The 21,231-nt window shown below is 40.4% G+C and overlaps 1 protein-coding gene across 4 annotated transcripts in view; it reads left to right on the forward strand.

Annotated features, from left to right (window-relative positions):
- Positions 1-21,231, forward strand: part of ttc28 (tetratricopeptide repeat domain 28) — a 473,813-nt gene that overhangs the window by 394,037 nt on the left and 58,545 nt on the right. For all 4 annotated transcript variants that reach the window (XM_039772324.1, XM_039772327.1, XM_039772326.1 and 1 more), the window contains 2 exons: positions 12,045-13,386; positions 14,356-14,879. In XM_039772324.1, coding sequence (XP_039628258.1) covers positions 12,045-13,386; positions 14,356-14,879 — 1,866 coding nt within the window. The remainder of the gene's footprint in view (positions 1-12,044; positions 13,387-14,355; positions 14,880-21,231) is intronic.

The following is a 21,231-nucleotide window of genomic DNA, read 5'->3' on the forward strand; positions in this document are numbered from 1 at the left end:
AACTTCAGCTGGATGGAAAGAATCACAACAGCTAAGCAAAAAGGTAAATGATCAGTTATTATTTAGAATGTGTTATTGCTTTAGAATTTCAGTGCGGCAGGAAACTAAATACAATGAAGTTGGGTCTTCGTATAGCTATAGATAGTTCTGTAATTTCCATTTATAACTTAGAATGTGATCTTTTCTAAATCAATACATCTTTACTTTATACAGGACCTTCTATAGTGTATGATTCCTAGGCATTTTAAAAACAATCTAATTCAATAAAAGTATGAAAATATGTAACTCTAATATTCTCACATCAGTACAAAACACAAAGGACTTTCTAAAGAGTATCAGGAGTCGGTGAAAAGGAGCATCACAGCTGTAGGAAGGCTAGATTAAAGTAATACACAATAATTTGTTTTATACAACGTCTTTGCAAAGAACACCACCAAAAGGTGCTTTACAGAGTACACAAAAGTGCAACAGAAATTAACATAAGGCAGCATGGGTCATTTTAAAATAATGCAAATGTACAATAAACAAATAAAAATGCAGGGCTTTGCTGGAGCCTAATAACATCAACATCCACTAAGAATATAAATCAAAATGAAAAGAATGAGCACAGGTATTGACTGAGAGTGACATTTCACAGACAGAACATGGAGAGTTGAATTACACACAGAATTAGCAGGTGGCCAATGGGTCAACTAAGAATGGCCTGATGAATAATATATTTGATATGATATACTGTAGACTTCTATGGCAATAGTCATAAACTAAACTAATGTGTTGGCAGCATGGTCATCGCTGTAAATAGCCTGTCAGACACATTAGTTTAGTTTATGACTATCTTCCAGTGTTTGGTGAACAGTGAAACTCTAACTTGCATGTCTCATCAACATGCATCACATCGCCATACTCGTGTGCCATGATCAGGGAGTATAGTTCTTCAAACATATTACTAAAAGTGACTGCTACCAGACAAATTACTAACATCACTGCTAACAACTATTTTTGTGACAAGACCATACTCAACAATGCAGAAAAGAAATGCATTTCCTTCCAATTTCTAACTTGGCTTTGATTTTTTCTTCTGTAGTAATGCTTTTGTTTGATCATCTGCTTATTTCACCTTCAGTCAGCACATAAATGGCAGCTTTCTATCATTTACATACTCTGAAAACCTGAATTAATTATCTTCTTTGTCCACATGACAAGACCAAGCTAGTCTGATTACAATTTCTCTCACATAAATTGCCAATTATTATTCCTAGAAAAACCTAAACTTGTAAATGCTTTACACATGCAGATGGTGCACAAATGTGACAGGTACAAGAGTGCTGCATGAAAATATAATCATTCTGAGCTTCTTCCAAGTTAATTTTCTCGAACATGTCAATACTTCCTGATATGGACAACAAGGTTCATTTTGTGATTTCATTTTGCACTGTAGGAGTTCTCATGTTCATCTAAACACACTTTAAACACCTGCATTCAAGTCTATATCAATCTATACACTGCCACAGTTTAAGTGGGCATATGGGGAGGCATGTCCCAAGATACACTGGCACCCCTCCTGGGCTGCTTCCAGACATGCACCCATTATGACAAATCAGGTGCTAGCCTTCCATAACCATGGCCAACAAAATGCCTTTTTTGAAAATGAATGTGTCAATGAATGAACATCCTGACAAATCTGATGACGGATTGTAAAGCACATTACATGAAATTTTATAAGTTCTTTTCAGGATTTGATTTTCCCAGGGGAATATATTCAGTAGGTCTGTGTTTAACAGATCCTACTTATTTTAGGTTATTGTGTTAAATTTTTTAAGATACAGAATCTCCCACTGAGTGACCCAGAGGAGCTAATGTGGACCAATACTGTACAAAGGAGAAAGTCTGGTGAGGTTTGTTGTGCATCAGGCTGCTTCCAACATGCTAATATCAAAAGCTGTGTCAAAGGCCACTACACAACATGGTGGCCACATGGTTTATGGATATGTCCTGCTTTCCTGCTCTTGTAAATAATTTTAGGATAGTTAAAAAAAAATAAATAATAAAATGTCAAGCAATTTGTTAGGGATAATAAATTTGTAACTAAGCAGGCAAGGCACCCCAGAAATCAAAAGAGATGCCTGTGCTGCAGGCCATAGTGGGACAGTTAGAAAAGTTTCTGGCAGGTGTCCTTAGAAATAATTCAAAGCAAGGGAATGGAATGATGGAGTGAGAGAAGGAAGGAAGACAGTACAGTATGTGCCTGATAAAGCAGGAGACCTGTCTTACAAACAGAAAGCATGTGCTGGTAGGCCCAGCTGGATTCAAAGAAAAAAAATTCTGTCAAGCAATAACAAGAAACAACTTAAATCAGTTTCACGTTTTCAGTAATGGAGCATTTATTATAGTTTATTTTACAAAAGACTTTTCCAAAAGGTACTTAAAAAAAATCTGGATATTTTAAAACAATTTAAATACTTTAATATACAGTAACACTATGAGCTGAAACAGGACCTAAGCTGGGTTAAGGCCCACAATACCCAAGCAATAAAACAAAACTGTATTTGTGTGCGAGAAGATTCTAACCACTTCCATATTAGCTCAAAGTATTTTAATCAGCCTTTGGATACCCAGTGACACATGAAGTGAATACTTTAGGCTCTGACGCAACATCTCAGTTAAGTTTATGGGCTGACTGTTTCAGATTCAAAATGTCAAAGGTTACAATCCCCATTTTTTGTCATTGTTTTATACTTGTCTAGCTTCTGATATCTAGCCCAACACCAAATTAGCTTCTTTTGAGGTACAGGATATAGAATGGATAACTCCTAGCTCCTTCAGAAAACAGCAAATGGCATCAGAAGCAGAATCTTTATTGTCATTGTAACAGATACAACAAAATTAGGTGCATACCTGCAGTGTCAAAATATAAATAAATATAATTACAAAAGGATAAGAAGAAATAAGGCAGAACACAAACATTCAAGATAAGACCTTAATTGCACATGAACACTATTGCACAAGATGTCATCTATTGCACTGCTGCATTGGAGGTGATTAGGTGGCATTCAGTGCCCTAATAGCAACAGGGTAGAAACTTTTTCAGTCTGTTAGTCTTTGTTTTGTTTTGTATCTGACAGCAGCTACTGCCCTCTGAACCATGGCATCAGCAGCAGGTCTGCACTCTTATTACAGTATAGCCTGTTTGGATTTCTCTAGTTATTACAAGATCAAAGTAGCACAAGTGTTCAACTTAGGTTCATTTGCCTGTAGTGCCTTCCTCTACAAGTCCAGGCAGTTGCTACATTCCTTCAGACAAAATTCAATGCTCTTGTTCATAACCAACACTCCTGCAAATCTGACAGTTCCAATCTGCATGGTTATTCTGATGTATAAGTTATGATTTCTGACAAACAAATGCAAGGTCTGTGACTCTATGGAGAAGGTACTGGGATTCTTTGTGAAGAGATTCACTTTCTCTAGGGAGGTTTCACTGTTGTCTCACATCATCTTCATTTTAGAACTCTGTCAGTATCTGTGGATCAATAAAGCTCCTCTGTTGTAGACATAATTATAAGGACTAACCTACATTACTCACATGGCTGGCCAAGATGTCCTTTTAATTAGAATCAACTGTCCTGGCAGGAAGTGACATTTTTCACACTGGCATGCTGTGGGTTGGATCCATTTACACTCCAGACAAATGGAAAAAGCACCAGACTTGGTGACTTTGTTCGCTTGTTTAAATTTCAAGCATACATGAAGCTCTCAACAAATCCAATATAAATTATGCAAAGAATCACAAAATCCAAAACAGAGCGCATTCTCATTGGAGTCAATTTAGTAGTTCCTCCATTGGGTTGTAATACCAGCTTACCTATAGCTGTTAAGTATTGAAGGGAGATGATGTTTCTGAGCCCTAAAGTCACACTTCTTTAAAAAGTAATGTTGTACATTCAGTAAGTAACTGAACTGAATTAGGCGAGTTTAAATGGCATGTTAAATTTGATGGGGGTTACATTCCAGTGCTTGTTCGGAGCTTTGCCTCTGATCATAGTCAGCCATCTGCTTAGGTGCTTCAGAACATCTCAGTGCCTTGGGGGGGAAAAAAAAAAAAGTTTTTATTTCAGTCAGTGTAGCGAAATTGTACCTTTTCCTGTGGCAGCATTCTTAATGTGGCGTCAGAAACTCCGCTGATTTAACAGTAACTTAACCTGGTTCTCAAGATCAAATTGTCTCAGAGTGCCTTTGCTCGAAGTGGTGTGGGGTTCAGAGGGACTGTTTAACCATTCGGAAAGACTGGTGTTTAATCCAGGGAGAAATGTTGACTGAGAACTTGGGCCAGAAGAGATATAACACATGCTGTCTTGTGCAGTCGATTTCTTTCCTATCAGGAAAGATGCTCAGAAAGTCATAAGTCAATTCATTTGTTGTGTTAGAAGCATCTGTTACTCTTTCATAAGTAACTCATAATGCAGTAAAAAATTAACATCATTGTAGACTATTTTATTGGCATAAAACAATTGCTTCCATATTTCTACACACTTAGGCCTGACTTATTGACTAACCCACTCAGGGTCATTATACGGTGATGCTGTGATAAAGATGTGAACTTTATAAATTGACCTTTTTTTAGTTTATATGGCATCTTCCACAATGACTGCATCCAAAGAAGTTTTAAAATGCAGTTACAACGGTTCATAAAATGTCTAGTCAGAACTTCACAGATTTATTTTGTCTCCAAGGGTAAATTTGACTTTTTACAGAAGCTATTTAAATAAATAAATACATAGAGATATAAAAATATACACACACACACACTGTAGTCTGACTAAAGAGGAAGAAAATTTAAAAAGAAGAAACTTTTGACTTGGCCCTCACACAGAGGCACTATAAATGTATATTGCTGTTGGTATAAAAGAGCCCTGTAGTGTTTGACACACTTCTGCTAAATAATTTGTTGGCTGGAAGTCCTCAGTGTTAGTTTGTCAGAGAGAGAATATCTAGCATTGTTCACAATGACACTCGGTCTTGTCTTCATTCTCTCCTCCTCTACTACCTCCAAGGAGTCAAGAGTGTGTCTCATAACTGAGTCTGCCCTTTTAATTAGCTGGTGAATTTGGTGAGCCTCTCTTGAAGTGATGTTACTGGCCAAGCACACTACACTGGCCATTACACAGTTGTGGAAGATGTGAAGGATGTCGCTTCTAACATTACAGGAGCGCAAGAGCCTGCTCTGCCCTTTCTTCTATAGTTCCTCTGTGTTCTAAGACAAGGATAACCTGTCATTGATGTGAACCCCCAAGTACCTGTAAGAGTGCACCCCCTCTACATCCACCCGCTGAATAGTGACTAGACATGGAGGCTGTTAGTTACGGTGAAAGTCAATAAGCAGCTCCTTGGTTTTGCTGATGTTGATTTGCAGACAATTCTCCAAATGTTCCCCTGACTCCTCTCCTCTGTCTCATGCCCCTTATCAATACACTCCTGAAGTGCAGAATCATCTGAGAATTTCCGCAAGTGATCTGACCTGCTGTTATCTTTATTAGTCGGAGGTGTCCAGAGTGAAGAGCAAAGAAGACAGGCCTGTTCCTTATGCTGCCCCAGTATTCTTCACATCTGTATCAGACAGACAGCCCTTGGGCCTCACAAACTGCAGTCAGCCTGATATACAGTCCATTATTAGGACACCATTGGCTCATCAACCTGCATATCTCTGAGCTGACCTCTTAACAGAGTCAGTTGGATGGCAGATATCAGAAAAACATCATCCTCACAATACTGGCAGGTTTGTCCAGGTGTGAATAAGCCTCGTGGAGCAGACACACAAGCATCCTCCGCTCTAATCTTTGTCCAACAGGCAAACTTCAGTGGGTTCAGATGGTCTACCACAAGAGGACTCGTAGTCCAGGACCAGTCTCTCAAATGTCTTCACAATGTGAGATGTAAGGTAACTGTCTGTAGTAAGGAATCCATTCCCAGACGGGCTTATCCATTCCTGGTAATTTGGGAATCCCTCATGTCATTCTCGGGAATCCCGGGCTTCCCGGGATGACACAGTGTACGGGCATCTCACATGTGAATGGTTTTAGAATGACCGACACTTATTTTTAATAAAACTACTGCAGTATGTTGACACCAATAAAAGACTAGCCTTATCTACAAGCAGTTCATGCTGTCATATAAGTACATGTATCTAGTTCAGGGGTGCCCAATGCGCCAATCGCGATCGACCAGTAGATCGCCAAGGTAGTGCAGGTAGATCGCGTTGCATTCAAAAAAATTTTTTTTTAAACGTTAGTCTGTCATATATCCTCCCTATGGCATTTGCGGCCAGGGCGGCCAGTCTGAGATCTCCTTTCTTCTAACACGCTGATCATCCCGCACGCATGATCAAACGCACAAGCTACTGCAAAACTCCTGCTGTGATCTAGTTAGCCTTCCAATTTATATCAACTAAAGATGGAATTTAAAAAAAATTGTTTGGGGAGGGTATGGGCTGGAATTAGAAGAGGATTTTTTTTCTCTCACAATGTCACAATCGAAGTGCGTTTGTCTGATCTGTCAATCTATCATTGCTATTCCAAAGAAGGAAAATGTGAAAAGGCACTTTCGAACTGTTCATAAAAACTACGAAACTGACTTCCTTCCGAAAAGTGATCTGAGAAAGAGAAAAGAGAGGGAACTAAAATCGCAGTTAATCGGACAGCCGTCATTTTTTACTCGGCTGAATTCAAAAGCTCCTTGACTGCATTATTCGGCTCTACTTATTTATGCGAGGCAGCCTTTTCCCACATGAAGATTATTAAATCCAAATACTGTAGTGACCATAAAAATTTGGCAGGCTCATTCCTTACAGCTTACTTACAAAAGTTGGGCAGGTTTCATTTCGAAATTCTACGCGTAATGGTCATAACTGGAAGCTATTTTTCTCCATATACTGTAATGGAGTTGAGCTCGATGGCCGTGGGGGGCGGGGTTTCATGTGACATCATCACGCCTCCCACGTAATCACGTGAACTGACTGTCAACGCAGTACGTAGAAAACAAGGAAGAGCTCCAAAAAGCGCTGAAGAAAACATGCATTATATAATTGAGAAGGCAGCGAAACAATAAGAAACGAGCGAGTGACATATACAACCATATTCATGAGTGCAGCTACTTCTGAAAAAAAGCACGGTGTAAACCTAAAGTTTAAATTAAGTTAATAGACAGGCTGCCACTGGCGTTTGTCATGCCCATGGCTAATGCGGGATACAAGTTTAATGAGAGGACGCAGGATATAAACGAGAGTTTTAATCACTTTGTAACTACAGTGGTGTGAAAAACTGTTTGCCCCCTTCCTGATTTCTTATTCTTTTGCATGCTTGTCACACAAAATGTTTCTGATCATCAAACACATTTAACCATTAGTCAAATATAACACAAGTAAGCACAAAATGCAGTTTTTAAATGATGGTTTTTATTATTTAGGGAGAAAAAAAATCCAAACCTATATGGCCCTGTGTGAAAAAGTAATTGCCCCCTGAACCTAATAACTGGTTGGGCCACCCTTAGCAGCAATAACTGCAATCAAGCGTTTGCAATAACTTGCAATGAGTCTTTTACAGCGCACTGGAGGAATTTTGGCCCACTCATCTTTGCAGAATTGTTGTAATTCAGCTTTATTTGAGGGTTTTCTAACCCCTGACCCCTGAGCGTGCGGTCATCCAGGTGAAAGAGTACTTCGTGCAGGGTACGCCAGCTGCTGAGAAAGCACGCTTTGCCTCCACTGAAGTAGGCAGCACAGTCATCAGATACAGATACACTTGTTCTACACAATGCCCACAGTTGCCGTTGCTGCGAAACACCGCCATTTCAGCTTTTACTGATGCAGCCAGTTTCTTGTCATCATTCTGTGATGGCAAGTTTCTTGGCACAGATAATGCGGATGCAACAGATTGACGCATTGCAATTTTAAGTTGCTGTTCAAAGCTGTTGTCTGACAGACGTCAATGAAGTCTTCAGTTTTCAACTATAATTCTGTTATTTCTTGATTGATTTTTACACTTTTACACACTATATATGCGAACTTGGCTGTTCCTGGTTACCCAGGAATTACAGCAGTTTAATTCCCGGGAATGTGGGAATGAATGAATCCCGGGCTCCCGTTTACCGGAGTCTAGTCTGTAGTCATTAGGTGAAGAGCCGCCTGCCTTCTTTGGAGCAGGAATAATACAGGATGTCTACAAGGCAAGAATGTGGGATGAGGCATACCCTAGAAAGACACGCAATGACTCTGTGGTGGGATAATTATTGCTAGGCTTCACCTGTTGGAGAAACCCTGAACACCACCACCACAAATAATAAAGAGATGATATTTTGACTATCCTTCCTGCTGTATCTGCTTTGATACATTGTTTTAGTAATATCCCCAATAGGTCAAAATGAACATAAAACTGTGACTCACGCCCCACCCCTTGATTCAACAGTTTGTGATTTTGAGGTCCAACCACAGACAATGGCCTACCCCACATTAAATCTATCGTTGTCATTTAAGTTTCAGCGTTCGTTGCACAAACCTTCTTGTGCTGGATCTACCTTTAATCTAACTTCAGATGACATCCAGCACATCTGAATGTTCCTCTATTTGTTCTTATTCTTCAGCCAGTTAATAAGTAGACACGGGTTTAGATTACAAAGGAGCAGCAGAGCTGCCATAAACCCTCTCTCTACCCTACCTTACTGTTATTACACATTCCTGGAGGTTCTAGAAAGTCTATTCAGTTCATCTGGACATATACTCAGCAAAAAAGAAACATCCTCTGACTTTCAACTGTTTTTACTTTCAGTAAACTTAATGTGTAAATATTTGTATGAACAGTAAAAGAGTCAACACCATAAGACATAAACTAAAAATGTTTCACAATGTGTCCCTGAATGAAGGGAGGCTCAAAATCAAAAGTACCAGTCAGTATCTGGTGTGGCCACCAGCTGCTTGAAGTACTGCAGTGCATCTCCTCCTCATGGACTGGACCAGATTTGTCACTTCTTGCTGTGAGATGTTACCCCACTCTTCCACCAAGACACCTGCAAGTTTCTGGACATTTCTGGGGGGAATGGCCCTAGCCCTCACCCTGCGATCCAAAAGGTCCCAGACGTGCTCAATGGGATTGAGATCCGGGCTCTTCCACTGCGAGGATGATCAGCTGTCCTTCCTGTCTCCCTGTAGCGCTGTCTTAGGCGTCTCACAGTGCGGACATGGCAATTTATTGCCCTAGCCACATCAGCAGTCCTCATGCCTTCCTGCAGCATGCCTAATGCACGTTCACGCAGATGAGCAGGGACCTTGGGCATCTTTCTTTGGGTGTTTTTCACAGTCGGTAGACAAGTCTCTTTAGTGTCCTGCGTTTTTAGAACTGTGACCTTAAATGCCTACTTTCTGTAAGCTGTTAAGGTCTTAACGACCATTCCACAGGTGCATGTTAATTAATTGATTATGGTTAATTGAACATGCATGGAAAACATTGTTTAAACCCTTTACAATGAAGATCTGTAAAGTTATTTGGATTTTAAAACATTATTGTTGAAATACACAGTCCTGAAAAAGGGACGTTTCTTTTTTTGCTGAGTATAGTTCTTTTTCAGGGAGATACTTTACATCACTCATCCAAGTGACTTCCTCAGTCCCAGTTGACTGCAGGTTTCTCCAAACTTATAAACAGTACCTTTGCATAATGACCGAAACTAGCACCATTGACTAACAATGGGCCATGTGATCAATGATATGCAAATTGTCCATTGATCAATGGCCATGAGTACCATTCACAGAGAGTTGGGAAATGGCTGCAATCACAGCATTGTAAGATGGTGAAAGATGTACCCTTAGGCCCCCTCATTGGTTCAGAAATGATCGTTCCTTTTTCACGTAAATGGCCTCCTTGCTCAAACTAGCGTTCCTCCCTGTCCAGGTTGTGTACATCTTTATCACTGAAAGAGTGACCACTGTCCTGTAGGTGTAAATAGACTGCGGAGTCCTGGCCTGACGAGGTAGCTCTTCTGTGTTGTGCCATCCGCTTCGCCAGTGGTTGTTTGGTTTCCCTGATGTATAATTCACGGCAATCCACTTGGTACTTAACTGCGTAAACTACATAACTCTGTCTGTGCCGGGGCACCCGGTCCTTGGGGTGGACAAATTTTTGCCGTAGTGTGTTTTGGGGTTTGAAAGCCTCTAAGACCTGGTGTTCTGAAAAAATGCATCTCAGCTGCTCCGATACTCCTGACACATAAGGGATCACCAAAGGTTTTCACTTAGGCAGCGGTTGTCCTTCCTCTCTCTTGGATTGCTTAGAGCATTCGTTAGGTGTCTTCCCTGCTTTGACAAAAGTCCAGCTTGGATAACCACATTTTCTCAGGGCCTTTTTGATATGATGTTCTTCTGCTTCCCTGGCCACTGTGTCTGTGGGTGTGGCGTTGTAAAGTTCTGATGACACCTATTTTGTGCTCAGTGGATGGTGAGAGTCAAACCTTAAATACTGATCCGTATGCGTTGGTTTAAGATACACATCAACTTTCAAATGTCCCCCATTGCTGATGGAAATTTCACAATCTAAGAAAGTTAGCCTGTCACGTTTCATGTCCTCCCTGGTGAATTGGATGTGTTTGTCCACTGAGTTGATGTGGTCAGTGAATTGTGGTACCTCCTGAGATTTGATTTTTCACCCAGGTGTCATCCACATACCTGAACCAATGGTTCGGTGGTATTCCAAGGATAAGATAATAGCACCCTCTTTTCCACTTCTTCCATATACAGATTGGCCACAATAGGTAAAACTGGGGAACCAATGGCACACCCATGTTTCTGCCTGTAGTACTGGCCTTTGTATATTGTACTGGCCTTTGAGTATGCATCAAGACATTCCTGGAGGCTGCTAATACTCTTTTCTATAATAAAAAAAAATCAAATAAAAATGCAATGTAAAACTTTATTAATTTGAGCCAGAGATCAGGCTACAGCACAACAGTAGCAGAAATGCAAATGTGCTTGTCCAAAATGCACATAAGCCCGTCAAACAGTCATCTTTTGTGCAGCTAGCTTCAGACCACTTTAAGTGTGGGAAGAAATAAGAATGAATATTAGGTTTTGGTTGACACAGGGATCTGCTTAGCAGCTTACTTCAATAAAATGTCAGAACCCACTGACTGCCAAATTTCCTGCACTTCAGCACATTGCTGATCTCCACGTCCTTAAATACAAACTTTCCATTCGGACAGGCAGATTACAGGGGTCCTGGGCACTCCATGCAGCACCCAAGATTAATGTTTCAACCGCTATTGCCTTCAAGTATTCATTAGCTGCAGGAACGATTTAGTCCTGTGAAAGACATTCTGCCTGCACTTTAGAGGAAAAAAAAGCTGGAAAGTTAAGTGCCACACTTACATAGATGGCAGGCACACACACACACACAAAGACAGAGAGGATATTCCAATGCTCTACTCGCCACTCATCTTTTGGAAAATGGACACAGAGCCAGCTCTCTAACCAGGATTAATCCCAACAAGCTCTCTTTAATTCCGCCCCAGAGTTCCTGTGGCATTGAGATTTCATTGAGGCGCCTGAAAACCTAAACCAGAGCAAGCAGCTGGACAGAGGGACCATTTTACTCATGAGGACACACAACAAATCAGCAAAACTCTTCCAATAACAGAAAGACAGAGTCCAGACTGGCAGTGTACTTTGTTAGTAAGTTCACCCAAACACCAGCAAACAGATAAAGGGCATCACTCAGTAAACAACAGCCAGCATGCCTGCTCCTACATCACGCTAACCACAAGACGCCTTTTCTGTTTAGTCCAATACTATACTTTCTTTCTACACACATATCACTTTTCATTTTATTCTACTTGGTATTACAAATCGAGCTTGCCATGTAAAGGACATTGTTGGAGTGAATGCTGTGAATGTAGCCATGTAAAATTAATTCCTATCTAAAAAAAAAATAAAGTCAAGATTGATCCATATGCTGCTTCGATAGCAACTGTTCTTTATTATTCTCTCTCTCTCTCTCTCCTCCACTTTACAGGAATCATCCACCAGATGAAAGGAGATTATGAGTCTGCACTGAAACTCCACAAAACTCATCTCTCCATTGCTCAGGAGCTCAGCGACTATGCTGCCCAGGGCCGGGCTTATGGTAACATGGGCAATGCCTACAATGCTCTGGGTATCTTCGACCAAGCAGTTAAGTACCACAGACAGGAGCTGCAGATCTCTATGGAGGTCAATGACAGGGCATCCCAAGCCTCCACCCATGGGAACCTTGCAGTCGCTTACCAGGCCTTGGGAGCCCATGACAGAGCCTTACAGCACTACCAAAACCACCTCAACATTGCCAGGGAACTGCGGGACATTCAAAGCGAGGCTCGGGCCCTCAGCAACCTGGGTAACTTCCACTGCTCCCGGGGAGAGTTTTTGCAAGCCGTGCCCTACTACGAGCAGTACTTGCGGCTTTCCCCTGACCTGCAAGATATGGAAAGCGAAGGAAAAGTTTGCCACAACCTTGGATATGCTCACTACTGCCTTGGCAACTATGAAGACGCTGTTAAATACTACGAACAGGATCTGGCCTTAGCCAAGGATTTGCACGATAAACTAAGCCAGGCCAAGGCCTACTGCAACCTTGGCCTAGCGTTCAAAGCTCTGGCAAATTTTATCAAGGCAGAAGAGTGCCAGAAATACCTCCTTTCACTGGCGCAGGCCTTAAACAACTCCCAGGCTAAGTTCCGAGCTCTGGGCAATCTAGGAGACATCTTTGTGTGCAAGAAAGATATGTCAGGAGCCATCAAGTTTTATGAGCAGCAGCTGGCACTAGCTCATCAGGTGAATGAGCGGAAGCTTGAAGCTAGTGCTTATGCGGCACTGGGTGCTGCTTACCGCATGATTCAGAAATACGACAAAGCTCTGGGCTACCATACACAGGAGCTTGAGGTCTGTCAGGAGCTGAGCGACATACTGGGCGAATGTAAAGCCCATGGTCATCTCGCTGCAGTCTACATGTCCTTGGGGAAGTATACTATGGCATTCAAATGTTACGAGGAGCAGCTAGAGCTCGGGCAAAAGCTTAAAGACCCCAGCATCGAGGCTCAGGTTTATGGCAACATGGGCATCACAAAGATGAACATGAATGTCATGGAAGAAGCCATTGGATATTTTGAGCAGCAGCTGGCAATGCTTCAGCAGTTGAATGGCAATGAAGCAGTCTTGGACAGAGGAAGGGGGTACGGCAACTTGGGGGATTGCTATGAAGCCTTAGGGGACTATGAAGAAGCCATCAAATACTATGAGCAGTACCTGTCTGTGGCGCAGAGCCTGAACCGCATGCAAGACCAAGCCAAAGCCTACCGAGGATTAGGAAATGGCCACAGGTAAGTAGCCCTATAGAAAACCTACCCATGCATACACAAAATAAGGACACACATTTTGATAACTGTGGACAGGTTTCAAATTCAGCACAAGTAAAAAAAACCCACTCGAGAGTTAAAATCATTCTATACAGAATATTCAAACATGTGTTGTCATGTAGCATTGAAATTAACCAGTAGCATAGACAAAGTACCTGTTGAGTACTTTAAGAACACTAAGCTTCATGATGTATAAACATATACCCCACAACCTGAACTTCAACTGGTGCTTTATGTCACCCCTTATTTTATATAGCACCTTTCATAAGAATCATCGGGTGGCTTGTGAATCAGCTAACACTGCGATATAGGATGTAAAAAGTGAAGCAGGTATCCACTTCAGTACAGAAAGCACAGTAGAGTAACCCAGAATGGCAAAGGTTAAAAGTCAAAATAAACTGTCTGACATGAAAAACAAAACAACATTTTCAAAATGAAGGGAGACAAGACAGAGCTTGCTGTTTAGTTGAAATACTAAATCTGACAAGCAGCAGCCACTGAATGCCAGGCATGTGTGCTTTGTCTCTGCTTTTGAAAAACCTAAAAAGGATCTCTCATACAGAGGTAAAGGAAATGTCAGAGCCTCTGCTCTGTGTCAAATCACCGATGAACATGAGTCCCCAAGGTCCTTAGAAAAAAAAGCAACAGGAAGTAATCTTCTTTGAAAAGAAGAACTCCAGAAAGAGCACAGCAAACCCTTTCTAGGATTTGACAGAAATAGAAACAAAACACAAATCAACATCAGAGTGTGCAGGTGAAGCCCAGACTCTGCCCAAATGTCAGTATACAAAACTGCTATGGGTATGTGTATCACAGATATATCCAGTGAGGTGCAGTGGGCAGTAAACACCAAGCTGACAGTGCTCGGCCTAGCTCACCACCTATACTGTAAACATCCAAAAACTTAAACCATGTTTTTATTCTAAATTTTAGGGCAATGGGGAATTTGCAACAGGCTCTTGTGTGCTTTGAGAAGCGCCTAGTCGTGGCCCATGAACTTGGAGAGTCTTCCAACAAAGCACAGGCTTATGGGGAGCTGGGCAGCTTGCACAGTCAGCTGGGTAACTATGAACAGGCCATCTCTTGTCTGGAGCGCCAGCTCAGCATTGCCAGAGATATGAAGGACCGCATACTGGAAAGTGATGCCTCCTGTGGTCTAGGAGGAGTCTACCAACAAATGGGCGAATATGAGACTGCACTGCAGTTCCATCAGCTAGACCTGGAGATCTCAGAGGAGACCAACAACCCCACCTGTCAGGGCCGTGCTTATGGCAATCTGGGACTGACCTATGAATCCCTGGGTAACTATGAAAGGGCAGTGGTTTACCAGGAGCAGCACCTTAGCATTGCAGCCCAGATGAATGACTTAGTGGCAAAAACGGTGGCCTACAGCAGCCTGGGGAGGACACACCATGCCTTGCAGAACTATTCCCAAGCAGTCATGTACTTGCAAGAAGGTAAGTGACTACGCATTGATCAGCAAAGATAAGAAGCACATGTCCAGACCAGCAATCAACAGGGCACATTGGCCACCAGTTGAGGTTTGTTCTTCTTTCAGCACACAACACACACACTGATGCTGCCACATCACAGAGTGCCAAAACAACCAAAGGTTTGGATGGTGAGCATCAGGGCCTTAATGCCAGACAAACTGAACAGTAGCTGATGCTGCTCCCTTATACAGTAGTTTCAAAATGCTGGGCTTAGATCTTTGCCAGTTAGTTTGAGAGTTTAAGGGAGATAATGACTTGAAAATTGTAACGGGCATTATGAGGATCAGCAGTAGACAGCTGGTGCCCATCCCAGAATGGTTACTGTTTTACTGCCAGTTTACCTCCCAACCATAATCTATAAAGGAATACATGTGTTCAGAAACTGAATGTCCTGCTTGTGTACCTTATTGCTATTATACTTCTGACAGAAGTACAAATTACTGAGGTATCTAATGTAATATTTTGCTTTGTGAAATTTTATTTTAGTGCTGCAGACAGGATCAATGTTTGTTCTGAAACAAACCAAGCAGGCAGGTATCAGGAAAATTAGTCCCACACAGCCCTCTACTTCCAGGTGCCACTGAAAAAGTTACAACTCCTCTTTAAAGTTGTCTGAATCCATTCCAACACACATGAAATTCCTAAAGCAGTACCACATTTGAGATCTGTCACGTTAATTACAGCTTAACAACAACGGAAATAGTAACATAAAGCCAGTACTGAAATGTGAATCTCTCCAGAATGCTACTGTGACTGCTTCCACCACTTTATAATGCTGTAGATAATGTTTGTTTTTTTGTGGCCTTATTGCTGCTTAAAGAATAATTAAAGGAGGTTTATAATCAGCAAGAACACCACCCTTAAACTTTGCTCTAATATCATCACATTCCAGTAACTGAGGCTATGGTGCCTTATAGTTGGTCCCCATCTTCATACAGAAATGAACAAATTGGGAAACCTATTTACAATTTACGTTGGTCATAAATCTGAATTACCATGGAATGGCTGTCTTGGTAGAAAGACTTACAGCAAGAGGTAGTGTGTAGGACACAGCAATGATATTTACTTCAAATGATGCTATAATGATGAGAAAACTGGATGAGGTGGAGGAGAATTGTTAATGGTAGCAGGAAATAAGAAGGACATGACAATGTTCAAGAATACCAAGTTCAGCTTTTTGCAGGGCATGTTGGGTTTGTTACAGGTTTAAATGTGCCTGCTGGTAGTTTTAGCATATGCCCCACAGAATGGTGTGAGGAAGACACTGTTGTGTTGTACACTGTTGTTAGCATCAGTAAGTCACTTGATTATCTCAGGAGAAAGAAGACTATACCAAATAGACAAGTGCAGAAAAATGTAGATTGTTTGCTAGGAGTTTATGTGGGTTTGAACTTGTATTGCATTTCATTATTATAAATGATATCTCATTTTCTTTGTATTGTGCATGTAGAAAGTTAACTGATTAAATGCAGGGCAGCACAGTAGCACAGTGGTTAGCATTGGAGTGTCACTGAAACAAAGCCCTGGATCAGTCAGAAATGTCTGTGCTATTGTTTATCCATGTGCAGTTTATTTGGGATTTTCCTCCATCTTCCCCAAAGATGTGGTGTTTTAAGTTAATTGGTTAGCGCTAGGCAGGCTCCTGTCAATCATGGAGAATTCACTGCATCCACTAAACAGTATCATCTCCAGACAGAGGAGCAGCTTCAGCGAAAGATGGTGCCACTGACAGACTGAGGAGATTGTTGCACCCCCACACTGTGCGACTCTTCAACTCCACCCGGGGGGGGTAAACGTTAACATTATACAAAGTTATTGTCTGTTACACCTGCATTTTTATCACTGTTTAATTTAATATTGTTTTTATCAGTATGCTGCTGCTGGAGTATGTGAATTTCCCCTTGGGATTAATAAAGTATCTATCTATCTAGTGTGAACCTATGGGTGTTTACCATTGGATAGATTGCCACAATCCTGTTATGGTAACATTTGGTTTAGTTTTTTATTAACCCTCTTAAGCACTAATTTTGTTATTTTGAGAGGTAAGTAAGGGTGTTAGACTATTGACAACTTCTGGATAATTATTTGATGACACATGCAGTAATTTAAATGTCATGTTGTCGTCCATCCAGTTTAAATGTTAAATTATTTTTCTATCTTGCATGGCTCGATACCATAACAAGTTACCATTTTGATAGCATTACCACAACTTTGAAGCCTCAGATGGCCAAACTCTGTTGCTCCCGATTGTCTGATATTGCTGATCTTTGTTTGTGTGCGATTTTGTTTGAGTATTCAGATATTTATAATTTAGACCACATTACTTATCCTTTCAACTTTGAATTCTGATTAGTGTTTTAATTAGTGAGGAAAGTAGGATGGAAAACTAGCTGTGACTGTGTAATGTGGCACTTGCATATATCTTCAAGTCACTGTATACCCTTTACTCTGCTCCTTGCAATAGCATAGTACGTTTCCTCCTTGCATTAAGCGCTGCTGAAATAGACTTTTGTCCCATGTGAACCTGAATTCGGCAAAACGGGTCTGAGAATGTTCCGTAAAGCTGAGACAAGAGATCCTGGAATTCAGTAACAGAATAGTTGTGTGTAATGCTCCGCTTAACAAGTTGTCACACTCAAGTCAGAGGGTGTGAAGAGTAACACAAAGTTATGACGGAGAGACGACTGAAGCACAGTAAAAATGTCAAAGTTCTCCATGGAAATATGGGCTACGGAAACTGGAAAGAGGAGTGTGAGAAGGAAAACTGTGAGTGAGCTCCACAGTCTCTTTCAGAGACTGCCGGCAGACATAATGATCATTTGAAGAAAAATCTAAATAGGCAAGAATAAAGGGATCCTAGCTTCATCCTCAGTGTAAATGCTTCCATTGATAAAATATTGAAAGACAGCTGAAGAGATCTGGCATGGCAAAGAGCCAGGTTAGTGTTCACTGAGCATTATGCAGCAAAGCTTTGGGGCAGTTTCGTGACCACATTAATACGTCCATACAGATTGAATTAACATGGTTATTTTTATAACATGAGCAGTGGAAATTGTTACAGACACTAGGCAAACTCAAAGTGAAAAGGTGGGCAGAGGTCAGCAAAAATAAGCAATAGCGACTGTGAAGACTATAAAGGTCAGTGAAGTCCTAGCTCAATTTCAAGGAATTTCTAAAAGTCAAGCACTAGAAGTACACAATTTATTTTGGAAAATGTTATTAGTCCTCTAATTTCAGCAAAGTTTAAACAAGTGAAGCTACCAGTAAAAAGTTTGTCCTCAGATAAAACAGCTGTTGTCATGTCAGATGTCCAAGCATACATAACACAACAATTAAAACTACTGTAAATACTGAACAGAATACAATAAAAACAAAACATGGTGCTACTAAGCTGCAGTACAAGACAGACAGTAAAAGGATCAACATAAGCAGGTCTCCGCCGTTTAGGAGTTTACTGAAGTAAATATCAAAAATTGTACAATTAGAGGTGCAGAAGTTTAATGTTCTAACCTAACAATTAAGAAAATTAATGCTGGAGATTCTAAATGATTGCATCAGTGTAGTAATGTCAAATTGATGGGACTCCAATAATATCTGATTGTCCTTGTAATCTGCAGATTTGTACCAAACCAAACTAAGGAGAATGTGAGGTGCTTTAAAAAGTGGCAAAAAGAAAATGCTGAATTCAGTGATGCAATCCACCAGGGACCAAATCACACGTTGTAAAAGCCGTGGCACACTAGGCAGACAGGAAACAGTAATTTGCTAGTGCAGTACAGAATGATAGACCATCCTACATTTAGGATCACGAATCAATTCATAAAACAGATGGTTTAGCTAAAGGTATAAAAATAAAAAGAATGTGTTAAATGTAGCAACAAAATCAAGAATTCCTCAGAAAAAATACTGAATAAGGTGAATGAACAGATACTGAATAAAGGAAGACAGTCACAACCTATGGACAGTGGAAGCTATGGACATCCTCATTAGTAAGGAGATAAAAACAGCAGGCTCAACTGGATTTGTGGAAGAAATGCTGAAACTGGAGTAGCACTTTAAGTGCAATGGATGACAGATACTCTCTGCACGAGGTATTGAATGACTCTTATTCCATTATACAAAGGAAAGGGAGGCCCAAGTTATACAACAGAGAATGAAGAATGAGGCTTCTCCAGGATCTGATTTTAACAGTGTTAGATCTGCTATCCAGAAAGGTACAAGGAATGAGGACTCTTGTATGTGCATGGTCTTGTACAATTTGTAACAGAGGAGAGTGAAAAAAGCAGAACATTAAAGGAAAAAGAAAATACTTTGGTTGGGTATTCTTGACCCAGTACACAAGCGTGTAGAAGTGTCCATATACAGTAAATACCTTATGCACTTTCAGACTTGTGATCCTCAACAGTAAGATATAAAACTCAACACCATTTTGAGTAGCTTTAGGTTCGCAACCAAGATTCACTTACTGAAGGATCTCACCTCTCCTGTGTTTTTTAAACTATTTTCACAGCAAATCTGTGCCTCCATTTTATTATCATCTAAACAAATACTCATCTTGTATGTGATGAGTTTATCAGAATAAATGGAATACAATGAAATGGGCTATAAGCACACTACTCACCCAAGTATCACCTATTGGAATCCTAGACCATTACACACTAGTTCCATGCCTATCAAAACATTGAAGCTCACTTACAGTCAAGTATGCAAATGCTCAAAATGTAAGGTGTTAAAAAAGGGAGCCAACTGTATTCTGTTGTTTGCACATAAATGATTTAGAACAGAACAGATTGAAATGTTGACGCACCACTTTAATGATTTGGTGAAGCTCTGCAGTTTTCTTCTAGTCTTTACTGTCCAAGCCAGTCAGTATTAACATACACAGTAGGCATAGGGCTACTCGCAATGAACAAACACAACACTAAGGGGAATTTGGTCAGACGAACATACATGAAATGTTTCCAGTACAACTACAATGGATATTATTAATTCTGATGTGTTTCCCCATCAAATCCTAGAATAGCTTCTCATAACTCACAGTAACGTATGCCAAGGTATTTTTCATTGAACACTTGATATTCATTGTTTTCATTCTGTACCTTTACTTCTGGAAAGCACACAAAGAGTGCTGAAATAATCTGTCTTAGGCTGAATTGTGCATGTATTGTTATGGCATACCAGACATACTGATCTGTACAGGGCTACTAATTGAGCGTACTGACACAAGTGCTGGAGTTTAAAGCAGAAGGTCACAAGATTAACTCGTATTCCTGTTCTCCCAGGTCACCCTGATGAAATTACTTATATTAGTGAATAATTATACCAAAAACTCAGGTAAATGCTTATGTTGCCAGATAGTGGTGATATTTTGTATATCCATGTAAGATTACACTGTAATCTTTATATGTGATAATAATGACTTCATAAATCTATAAGTAAATGAATAAATGTAAGTAACAACAAAATAACTTGCTCTTTGTGGCTCATAAAGATTTAAGAACAATAGCATAGAGTCTCACATGTGACATAGCATGTGACCGGAAGTAAGCCCGTCTTTGTCTTGCTTACAACTGTTGTAAAGTAGAGATTAGTCACAGTCAATGAACTTAAGTGTTGACCAGCAACACTGCATTATCGGGGGGAAACAGACAAGTCATAGCAGTCATTTTAATAAGTGGAAGTGTAATTGTATGAATCCCACTTCTGCGTGTGATAAAGAAGCTAAACAGAATGGTTGTCCTAGAACAACAGACTGAACCAATGAATGCATGTGTGAAAGTAGCAGGGCATCACAATACCTTTAGAGACTGACCGCAAAAGGAATGCAGATGGAATAGTAAACTGTCTTGTAATGGAAGCTATAAAACCATCAGCACACTGCTTTACCCTAAATTAAGTACACAGACAATGAAATCTTAAGTTGAGTTTGTCTGGACAAATATTAAAGGAATACTCTGTCTTAAAAATTATTTTTTAATATAATATTAAACAATGTAGTTTTGTGTTGATAGCCAAAATATATTTAATCTCATTTTTTTAAATGGAGAACAGAGGTAAACATTCTGATAGAATGGCTTCTAAGGAGACAAACTCTGGACCAAATCAAGCATTACTAATTACTTGAGGGCTTCGCCCCCTGCTCGCTTTTCTCGCCAACCCTCAGGTGTGTTTTTCCGGAAATACAATTTAAAGAGATTGTTTTTTTTCATGGGAATTGTTACATATGCATTTTGTCCACTTTTATTTTCAAACTTCAGTAAAAACAATATTTGGAAATAACTTTTCTGATATAATTTTTTACGGTCTTCCACTGTTA

This window comes from Polypterus senegalus, chromosome 12, assembly GCF_016835505.1.
Source record: "Polypterus senegalus isolate Bchr_013 chromosome 12, ASM1683550v1, whole genome shotgun sequence".
Lineage (NCBI taxonomy): Eukaryota > Metazoa > Chordata > Cladistia > Polypteriformes > Polypteridae > Polypterus > Polypterus senegalus.